Source organism: Catharus ustulatus, chromosome 11 (genome assembly GCF_009819885.2).
Source record: "Catharus ustulatus isolate bCatUst1 chromosome 11, bCatUst1.pri.v2, whole genome shotgun sequence".
NCBI classification, from domain to species: Eukaryota; Metazoa; Chordata; class Aves; order Passeriformes; family Turdidae; genus Catharus; species Catharus ustulatus.
The window spans coordinates 12,277,669-12,289,440 of record NC_046231.1 but is presented as its reverse complement, the minus strand read 5'-3'; the positions used below and the strand labels follow the sequence as shown (position 1 = coordinate 12,289,440).

Here is an 11,772-nt window from a genome sequence, read left to right as displayed (position 1 = left end):
TGTGGGTCAAAGGGGGGCCCAATAACAAATAGCATTAGTGCTTTTTGGACTATTGCCTTGAAGGCCCACTGTTTCTTCCAGAAATCTAAATCTGAGGAGTTTTAGTAATGTAGCTTTAGAATAGTTCCAAGGATGTGAAGAATTAGCTGGCTGAGTGATAGCAGGGAGGGGGTCAAAGAGAGAATGGAGAATCTTTCCTTGGTGCTAACTAACTTTCTGTGGATTGTTGAAACATCATGGATCACAGGCTGGTCTTTTTCACTGGGCTAAAGAAAGGTCAGAAGAGAGATGCTGATATATGACAGCTGCTTTCTTTATAAGATTAAGAAAATGCTTTCAAGGAAATACTTTCTAGAACTGTCAAATGAGCTCTTTAATTGCTTCACTGAACTCTTCCCGTGGGCTCGTTACCCAAACAGCCAACATAATTAGCAAACAGATGATTCTGCAACTTGTACCAAAAAATTCCTTCTTTGAAAAGTGGGCTGCCTACTCAGTCAGTATATACAAACAATTCCAGGGGGATATCTGGGAGAGTGGCATTCCCCAGAGAGGGTCTGTTCCTGAAACAGGTTTAGCTGAAGGGAAGGGTGAGCTGCTGGGCTGAAAAGTCCAGATGGATTTAGGGGAAGACTTGTGTTAAGTGACATGGATGATAAGACCTGATTGGAGGCTTTGGTCTTTTTCTTTTTTACTACAAGTGTTTCAACTGAAGGGAGAGGAGTATCTATGTGGCATTTGGTATTTTCCATATTGAAAATGATTTGGGAACCCGGAGCAGGTGTGTAGGAGGAGGTGGGTGCCCATGCTATGGCTTCTTATTGGCCTGTCTGTACCATCACTGAGTGGAGGAAACGAACATCACCTGGTCTTCACAGAAGTATTTGTCATTTGTATAGATGCTAGTTTGTCTAATGGCATCATTCATCACCCAAGAGGCATGAGGTAGTTCATCATCCTATTCTGTGGAGAATTGAAGACATTTGTCTCTAGGACAGAAGTCATATTATTTGAGGGGAGACTTTCTTTGGGCAACATCTTGGCTTTAAAGTCTATCTATGCAGTCATGCACTGAGTATTGTCTTTTTTCATCCAGGCTAATTTTGGTACTAAGATTCCTACTTTCTTTGATAAGACTTTTGTCTTCTGTATAGATTGCAAGTTCTTTACCTAGAAAACCTCAGAACAAGGTGGCAATAGTGCAATGTAGTCCTGAGCTATAAATACTACACAAAACCCAAGAAGTTATACAGTAACAGAAATAAAAACAATGCAGTAGGTAATTGCCTTGGGAGTCGATATTGAAATGCAATCAAACCTGAACACACTGGCTGAAGCTGATTTCACTCCCATGTGTGGTAGCTTTGTTCCTGTGTCAGAGCAGAGGGGTGAGGAAATGTAACTTTTCCCATGTGGGGGTGCTGTGGGGATGGTGCTGATGGTCTGTGTCCCAAGTGAATGTTGGTGGAGGTTTTCAGCATTTCCAATCATGAGCCAACCAACCAATGTGTAAATTGATAACCTATTAAAGCTCCACCTTAAACAGCCCCTAGAACTTTCAAAACCTGATAATTACATCCATGCTAAGAAGCTTTTGAGCCATGCCAAGACAGCGACTGAAGCAGCTGTATTGTTGAAAAGCAGGCTTTAAAACACTGGAAAGATTCTCATGTAGTTTGGCAAACAATAAAAATGAGATTAACTGGGAAGTTGGTGGGATGACTTTTTTTAAGCCTTCAACTTATTTTCACTATTTAGCTTTTTGTGTAATTACAGCATTAGAACTGCAACATTTGGAATTCCTTTATTATTGAAATATATTTAATAACAGGGTTTAAGCAGCTGTTGGCCATCAGCTGGGCCAGAAAATAAGACTTCCTTTATAATTAGAAGAAAGTATTCTTTGGGTTTAAATCCCTGTTTAAATAAAACTACTGTTTGTCACAGAGACTCTTCAAGAGAAGGACAACACTTGATTCGTTCTGAAGTATTGAATGTGTTGGAGGAAAAGTATGAATAAGGAGAGAAATTTCCCTTTCATTATTTTGAACAGAAATCAGTGTTAAATAGATAAAGCCCACAAGCACTTGGCACTTTAAAACTTGGCTATTTAAAAAAGAGAACAACTCAACAAAAATTGTTTTATAAATAAAAAGGCCCATCCATGTAAAAGGTCTGTTTTTAAAAAGAGGAAGCACTACATACATTTAAAAGACAAGCTCAATTGAATGTATAGAGACAAAAAAAAAATCAGAGGTAATGTCTAGAGGTAAACTCTGGGTTGGATCCATCTGAGAAGCAACTGCCTCTGAAAATTGCTGTAGACCTAGTGATAAATAATTACAAGAACCAACTCAAAGCTACTGAATGTAGTGATCACTTGAAAGCTCCTGCAGTGACAAGTGACCACAGAATAAGAACAGCACCCAAATGCAGATTTTGTTCTGTATCTTCTACTTTGCATAATACTACTAGGGAACAGAGCTGGAATAGGTTTAGAGAGCTGACTGTGCCTAAAATATACTTTTAAATTATTCAGCAAAATCTTACTACATTTTGGTAGGCGAATCCTGGTTAAATTATAATAATAACATGTACACAGGAGGGGAATAAAGCCAGTTTGGTTTTTTGTGCCACTTGGTAATTATATAATTCTAAAACTGTGTCTTCTTATGTATTTTACATTCTTTATTTGGAGCAAAACACAAGAAAAAGATGAGAGTCTGTCTATTTGGATGCAACTTTCTTGCTTATCTGGAAAAGTCTGCAGAGTGTGGATCATATGATAAAACCATTTTAATTGTTGATATAAGGGAATTTCTCTTTCATGAAGTACATTGTGATATTAAGCTGTGTTCTGCACTAGTAGCTGTAACAGGAATTCTCTTCCTGCTGCTCTTCAGCTTAGTGGAATGGAACTGGTCAGAAAACAGCATGGACATGTACAGCAAAGACAATGTTCTTCACCAAGAGAAGGAACTAATAAAAACCACTGAAAATGAAGTACTGAGTCCTCATTTCAGAAGGATGCAAACTCTCATCCCAAAGGACAGTATGGCAAGAAAGCTAATGAATGACATGAGTAGTTAAAATTGCTCTTTTGTCATCACTGAGGTGTACTCTTTCCTTAGATCTAAGAGTGCTCAGGTGGTGTTGGTTTAAATAGGTTGTGGCATGAATATCTGAAGTAGTTATTACTGTCAGAAAAGTTTAATTCACTTCTTCACAATAAAAAAGCACTTAACTTATGCTGATTGCTCTTTTCCTCTGCTCCCCCCTCCTCCACTTCTGCCTGTAGCAAAACTCACAAGTTTTGGTCATGTAGGGATCTCATGGCACCAAAGGATGCAAGAAAAATTAAATGGAGTCTTTAAAGATCATTTGAAGCCAAGTAATAGAAGGGAGGCATTGACAACAGAGAGCAGATGTCTTCCCTCAAAGAGTCAGTAGAGAAGCTCTGGGCCAGCCTGGTCCAAGCATAAATGAGGGAGCTTTGAACTTGACTTTTCTGTATTCTCAGTTTAGCTGAACGTGGCCTTTTCCCTTGGGCTGTTGTTTGTCATATTGTTAGCCAGTGTTGGAGCTGTAAGGAAACAGAAGTGGTTGTTAAATTAAATCATTGATTCAAATGATGCTAACAGATACATTTTTTTGACAAATCTAGAATTACAAAGAAATGTCAAAATAATGGATAGATTATCCAGATTATCCATCCAGTAACTAAATTTCGGTGTAGTCCAGTGTGCAGTGAGAAATACACTGAATTTAAAGGCTACTTAGTCAGATCTCAATTCAGTTTTAAAATTCAGAACTGCCAGACATATGGGAATAAAATATTTGTGTTTGTTTGGTTACAGTAGGCAGTGTTTTGTTTACAGCCTTAAACATTGTGAGCAAAACACTAGATATGCTTTAGCCCTAACAAAGCCATTCCTAGCTGTTCACTGAAGATGGCAGCAAATTAAAATGCTCTCATGTTTGGCATGGATTGAGGTAACTTTAGTAGTTTACTTCTGAAAACAGCATTTTCTAATTTATGTGAAATTAATTTGCTACCTATTTGTCATAGATTTGTGTTCAGAAGACCAGCACTGTGGAATGGCTGTTGGTAGCCCTTTCACACAGGAACATCTGCCTCTGGAAACACTGACTTACAGCAGGAACAGTAAATCATCTGACAACCGAGGGCAGGAACAGGAGAAAGAGAAGGCAGGAAGAGGTGCTGTGCTATTTCATATTCTTGGCACATCAAATAAATTGTGGTCATGAAACAGGAAGCCTATTTGTGCTTTCATTCTGCATCCCATAAATCTACACAGATTATTTCCTTCAAAAGCCAAAATTTACTTCAAACAATATCTTTCAGAATAAGCAAAAGCCAGATTTATTTTTTCAGTATCAACATGCAAACCACCACCATAAAATCTGGGTCACGTTTTGTGGAGGTGTGCCTAATTCTAGTTGCTTTCAACTTTGAAGACAGAAAGTGGTCCAGAATGAATGCTGATAAGTGTAACAAGCTTCACATTTGCATCCTTTTTATCTTCTACATAAAGGAGTTTATTTCAATAAGCTTATTTTATTTGCTAAAAGGAAAGCAGTATTTGGAAACCTATAGCATATTTTGCATGGCTTATGAAGTCTCCAGCAGTGTTTTCAATCAACTCCAGTCCTGTGGGGAAAGCCAATTCCACATAACCTGGTCCATCATATCATGACATTATAGGTAAGCCCTTAACTGGATATTTTTTTACTGTTTACTGTGTGTTGTGGGACATAACTGCAGTTTTGGAGACAGGACTTCAGGGTGCTGTGCAGTAATTCAGTGAGAGCCATGACCTCTGCAAATGCACATGATAGTTTGGAAATTCCTTTGTTCCTTGGTGAGATCTCACTGTATTCAAACACAACCTAAAATACCAGATTCAGGTGATCTGTAAAATTGAGAAAATTGCGAAAATCTGCCTCTCCTCAGTCACAGAAGGTAGGTCCCAAAAGCCTTCCAAAAGGGTTGATGCACTTGGTACTGATCCTCCTGAATCTTGTCATACTGGCAGAAATAAAGAACCACAGACCTGCAGAGGCATCCAGCATGAGGAGATTGGTGCAAACCTGGAGCTGCTGCTAAAGACAGGAGAGGGTTGGTATCAGGGGAAGAAGCATGTGAAAGGTGTACAAACCTTAAACTGCCTGACATTTCCTTGGGCCACGAGTTGGTGCTCATTTTCAGGTGTGATGCAGTAAGCTAGTCTCTAAACCAGACAGGAAGAAGAGGAAAAAGTCAGCCATGTGAAGTGGGATTATGTATGTAATCCCCAATCTATAGTGGGGAAGTAACATGAACTTTATTTAAAATGGTAACTTAAATCTTTAATATCACTGCATCATGTGCCTTTACTCAGTCACTGAGAGAATAAGCCTATTATAAGCCCTTGGGTGTTAGCCTTTAATATAAGAAGCAACAGTAGAAAGTTTATGCAAATACTAAATCCAAATATTTAGCAAGTGCATATAGAAAAGAAGATCGGGAACGAGTTGATATCACAGGCCTTAGATGCCCTAAATTCACATTTTTCTCTTAGTGCTGTAAGAGGGTTGGCCAGCCCCAGAGTGGAGAGGAAGGGGGTACTGGTATTTCCCAGCTCATCTCCCTTGCCTACCCTGTGCTGTGCCCTTTGAGATCACACGTAGATTTTGGTTTATTAGGAACTTTCAACCAATTTAAGGAGCTTCCTTTAGATTATGTTCATACCTTCTCTCATCCTTTTAAGTGCCTCAGTTTGGGGCATCATATCTTAGACTAGTTACTTGGATGTCATATATCAGCCTTTTGCCATGATGCTCATGGAAAAACTGGGGAGCTTTGCAGGGGCAGTGAAAGACAACCCAGAACTTGCTAACAATACAGATGAATGAGAGAATGTGGTTTTGGTCAAAAGCTTCTGCATCCCCATGTCAGTAAACCTAAGCAAGAGGGCAAAAGCCTGATGGGCCAGTAAAAATAATTATTTGAGACTTCAATGTTCCTAGAAAATGTGTTTGTAACCCACCCAGGATGGAACAAAACAAAAGGTTTAGAGAATTGCTGAAAATGAGAGCTAGAAATTGTGCACAACATTGAGATGTGGAAGCTGATGAGACAGGGCAGGTCCAACAGAGGATGAAACAGAGGAGGTCCAACTTTGGGGCACCTTTCTCAGGTTAACATTACATGAAATCACTGTAATGTTTCAGGTGTGAAATCAGTGGGTCTAGATAAGGTTATAAAATTATGATATGATAGCAAAAAAAAATGGTGCTGTATGATGGTGAGGAGGAGGCTTCTGAGCACCATTACAGGTTTTAAGACTAGAGATGATAGTGAGGGTATATAGACAGTGAAAGTAAAGTTAATATGATGGTAAAAATGATATGGGTTAGTGAACCTAAATCATGTGCCATTTTGAACTGATAAATAAAGAAAAGTACAGAACAGATTGAAGACCATACCTCATAGCTGAATATGAAGATGCCATAATTTGTACATTCTTCGTTAATAACAAAAATCTAATCTCATCAATTGGATCAATTACATGCATAAAAAATATTTTTTCACAATGATTATTGTGCTGTCTGAAAAGCTAATTTCTGTCTAGGAGCTCAAACACAATGCTGTAATCCCACCTCAAACCACTGATCCACCTGACAGATGGATTCAAAAGGTCACTCATAAGTAATAAGTTTTGGGAGAGAAATAAACTGCCAACTTATACCCAGCCATTTCATTTCACAGCAACATTTCATGACATTTGATTAGTGTTCCACTTACTTCTTTAAAGGTCCCACGCACATTCATAAATTTATAGATGATATAGGCAGGCACAAGGATCATGGAGGATAATGCTATTCCCCAGCCAATGCGGTTCGCCCACAGAGGGAAGGTGTAGTCATCATAGGTCAGAGGCTTGAAATTTATTATGCTGACTATCACAACAAACTAGAGAAGAAAGGAGAAAATGAACCACAGTTTTCAGATGAAGAACCTTACTGGGACTGACTCCAGGTGTTCTATTAGGCAGCCACCCCAAAGTATATTTGAAGCCAGCTTTATGATTTACCTTCAGCCAGTTTACTTTGTGCCTCTTACTGCTTATGCTGTTGAAGTTTACTAGTATTAACAGTTCATTTTAGCTACTCTGAACATAGACTATTTGAAAATTTGATGGGAAGATCTGCCTTATTTAAACTCGTTTTTCGGATGTAGAAAAGGGATTCTGTAGTCAAGAAAAAACTCTGCAAGATCTATTGTTTTTACATTCTTTGTTTTCCAGGAACATTAGACTTCCTTTAGAAGCTTTGTACACATTTTTCAATGAGAGGCATAATGCAAACTCCAGCCTGATACATACAGAGCAGCCTTATGGCCTGGAAAACAAAGTGGTTTTTTTTTTCCTGTGCTTCCCTGTCCAGTGCTAGATGCAAGAAGGAAAGAGTGGGGTACCACCCTGCTTCTGTCCTGTTGAACCCCTCTGGCTTGTATGACATGCAGATATCCTTGATTTGGTTCTCTGGGGCTATGTTCTGCTCCATATTTCAATTTCCAATTAAAATATTTTGAGCCTAGGGTTTCAAAGACTACACCAGGATAGTGTGGCTTAAAGGAAGATGATAGTGTGGAATCTAGTTAGAAAAATACTAATTCTGTTTTGTGATTTTTCTTGGGATTATGTACATAGCTGCAATCAGTATGGAGAAAGAGCTTCAAGAACTTCCAGATGGAAAAAAAGAAGTGTGCATTCTGTGGCTGAGAGATGCATTATTTACATTATTCTGACCCTTATGTTTTCAGGCTTTTCTGGGAAGGTATTGAGGCTCTTTCACCAAGACATCTTAAACTATCTGAAGGTTAAACTGATGGGCTCTCCACCTTTAGCTCGATTGTCAAAATGCTCATGACAAAATGTAAATTTTCAACTGTCTCCTTGTGTGCAAAACCTAAGGATGCTTGCTCCAGCATTTTCCCATTGTGCTTGAGTCAGCGCTCTGGAAGTGCTGCAGGATATGGTTCCATACAAGTTTCCTTATAGAACTGTGTTTAAAAGGATAATTAAAACAGGCTTGGTAGGTGCTTATGGATTAATTGGGGTCATAGTTTTAATATTTTAAAAAATGTGGACCTGTCCTGAAGCCTATCCAGCACATATTTGCAATACCAGTGCTGCTTTAAGACTGCACAGCTTTAATGCAAATAAGTGTCTCCTAAAATCATAGCAGGGTCAAATTTCTGTATTATTATCCTGACCTTTTGATTTACAAATATGCATAGGAAGAGATTCCAATATAAACTCCAGGTTAGTATTGAATCTAACCTTTACACAAAGCAACCAAATTCACCCTTAGGGATTTTTTTTCCCCTAATGCAATCTTGTTTTTTCCAACAGGCAGTTTGCAAGGTATATTTTATACAATTCTTCAGTGTTTCACACAGGTAATTACAGATGTAGTTTTATATTAATTTTTCTAAGGTGTCATTCCACAATTTGGGGATCTTGGTGTCTTCCAATCAAAAATACATTCTTGCTAACACAATCTCTTATCTCTGGCTAGCTGATTTTCCCAAGGGGATGGATGGTTTGTTTAATAGGTAGAGGTGCTGCAGGGACAGAGAGGACACTGCCTAAGTGTTCCCTAAGGAAAGCTGCCTTCATGAAATCATGCTAAAATGAGGGAACAGAAGAAGACCACAACACCATTAGCTTCTCTTTCACAACTGAAATGTATTATACAAAATATAACCAGCATATAATTTCAAGGAGAAAAAATAATTAAATTGGAGTGTCTTCTACTCATCCCAACAACATCTAGCACAGCAATAGTGTCTTGCTCTTGGTATCTATAGTATGTTCTGGGAAGCAATGCACTAGTATTCTTTCCATGAGGGACTAATTATCAACACTTACCAATAAAAATGCAGGACTAACAAATTTCCAGCACAGTCTCCAGTAGAGGCCTGGTTTGAAGCCCATCATTTTTTGGATGTCTTCACTGAATCTGTCCACACCTAGAATGGATGTGAGCATGAGACTGACTTCAGTCTAAACTGATGAGATGCTGGCATACCCAAAATACCTTTTTCAGAAACCAGAACAAATGGCTTCCAAATCAGAAGACATAAGAAATAACAACATTAATCACCTTTCAATGTCTAGATGTGTCTTTGGCATCACTGTATCTGACTTAAATGCCTGTGAGCACTTAAGGCCTGTTGCAGACAGCAGCATTACCACTGAAAAGAGGCATTTCCACAAATATCTAGAATTTAAGTTGTAAATAGGATGCAGTTTTTAAAATAGTTATGGATTACTGTATGCTAATTCCTCTATGTTATTATAAGTACACTGCAGGAAAGTGCAAACCCTTATTCACACAAACTGTTTGCTGATAATGAGGTAGATTCATATGATTCTTAATTTATCAAAGGAGAGTTCTTTGTTCCATCTAAAGGCATATTTACCTTTCAGTGTTTCATTGAACACCACAGAATGTTCTTTATATCTATTACAAATATAATTTCATATTTATGACTTTTCCAGAAAACTCAGGCAATTCTTCTGTTTATTCTAAATATGGACAAAACTACTTCACTTTAGAATGGGATGATGAACACTGGTATAAAGTGGGGGGAAAAGTATCCTTCTCTGTTTTCTGTAAAAAGAAAACAATCTCTGACTTTACACCTTAGAGACATTGGCTCTGTGCATCCTGTCATGTCAGACAATTTGTTTATAATTTATTTTGCTCTATGTGTTCAGGAAGTTTACTTTTAATCATGAACTCATTAGGTAACCAGCAGAAATGCAGCTGTTTACCATGAATATTTGTTTATTAGAGAGAATGTATAGTTTTCTGTAAAAATTATTTATCTTCATGCGGATCAGTTCAGTACAATTGATTTAATTGATTTAATGTAAATAATTGGGGCAGCTTGAGTTAGTCCATTTTACATAATAGGATGCAAAATATTTTCAGGGTGTGGACATTTCAGTGCAAATATCTCAAAAAAATTGCAACCCCCAATATTATGTCCAGGTGAAGAGAAACAGCCAAGAAGGATCTGCAAATGCTCTTTAAACCTAATCTGATTCTATTTGCAGTGCTTTCTGTGAACTTTAAAGTGACTGAATTTTACCTGCTATGAACACTGACTGAAATTTATCATTGTGTAGAAGGTCAAAGACAAGGTCTAGTTATATCAGAATTTTGTTCATATGTTTCCAGACAGATGCACTTGGAGCTCAGACAGTGCTTGGTGCTCAGTTTCTGCTGTAAATGGGGGATGACTAGGCCATGCTCTCAGACTGCACTTTTCCACAATGTGCTTTCTCAGTACTGCATCTCCTCAAATAATTGTTCTAAGAACCAACCTTTAGGTAAAACACAGCTATAGCTACAGATGATGGTACCTTAGGGCTTGGTTTCAGAGATACTTAAAATTTATTATCAAGACCTGGTTAGATACCCAAAAATAGAATATTCATCAGAAAGATGATATCAGGGTAGCACATGAGGAAAATTGGTAGCAACTTAGCAGTCATAACTAAGGTACATTGCACAGTAAAGCAAACTAGCTCTCCCTTCTCTTACATACACAGTTGGCCTTTGCAACAAAAAAACTTCACAGTAAATTGTCATAGGTATAATTTGAACTAAATTTCCATGCTTTTAGTCTGTGCCAAAATGTCAATGCTTGCCTTTAGGCTGGCTTAATATTCAGCTAGGTCATTAAGGCAAGAGGGGTCTATCAGAAAAAAGAGGCAGACAAGATCATGCCAGATTTAATAAGATTAAATAGCACCTGGGGCTGTAATAAGTTCTTTATAAAGCAACAGGTCATGCTGTGTCAGTAGAAACATCTGTCAGCTGCTCAAAAATGAATAGATATTTTCCCAGTTATGGGGAGGGGGGCTGCAGAAAGAAAGGAAAAAATCATAAAAGACAGAGGGTGTAAAATAAAATTTGACTAACTTTGGCCTGGTTTGTGAACCACACACAAAGCTTAGCTACCGTAAAGTTCAGTAAATCCTGTTTTAATAGTAGTAGAAAGTAACTTGCTCTTAGAAACTGAAGAAGCCTCTGCTTCCAAGCTAAGCTGTGATCACTCGTCCTCATTCAGCTCTTTTACAGGATTAAAGACAGGTGTCTGTGAAATAAAGTGCCTCCATTATTCTGGGAGACAGCAGCCTATGTGCTGCTTGGCCATGCTGATGTTGGGTGACAGAAGCAGTGCATTAAAGCTAGAGACTATTCCTTTGGTAGATTGAACAGCTTTATGCATGAATGCTGTTCTTTCACTACACTTGCTCTTCAACTTGCTCTTTTTTAACTGCAAGATAAAGTTTGATTAGATTTGGTAAGGCAGAATGGATGGATAAATAAGTGACTGAGGTAAATAGCAATAAGAATCATAATGTCTAAGAACCCTCTGAATCATACACTAACTATAAACACTAGGTCTGAATGAAAATGAAGATGGTTTTTAGGGGAAGAACAGGAAGAATGATATTATTGGGAATCAGGGCAAATAATTCAGTATGGACTTAAAGGGAAGAAGATTTGCAGGCTGCTATGTCATTGAAACCTGGTAATAGTGAAAAGAATTGAGATCAGCCAGGGTCTAAGGCATGAGAATCCAGAGCAGATTAGGAAGGAAGAGGACACATATTTTTAGGTGACTATAGCACATCACTACACTCTGATTGGCATAAAGTGATTCTAGCCTAGTGCTGGAATCAA

The 11,772-nt window shown here is 38.1% G+C and overlaps 1 protein-coding gene across 1 annotated transcript in view; it reads right to left on the bottom strand.

The window, feature by feature from the left end:
* Window positions 1–3,542: 3,542 nt before the first annotated feature.
* SLC6A2 (solute carrier family 6 member 2) overlaps window positions 3,543–11,772 on the bottom strand; it is a 52,796-nt gene continuing 44,566 nt past the window's right edge. The window contains 4 exon segments of the mRNA XM_033069671.2: window positions 3,543–3,583; window positions 5,181–5,252; window positions 6,809–6,976; window positions 8,940–9,040. Coding sequence (XP_032925562.2) covers window positions 3,560–3,583; window positions 5,181–5,252; window positions 6,809–6,976; window positions 8,940–9,040 — 365 coding nt within the window. The 3' untranslated portion in view covers window positions 3,543–3,559.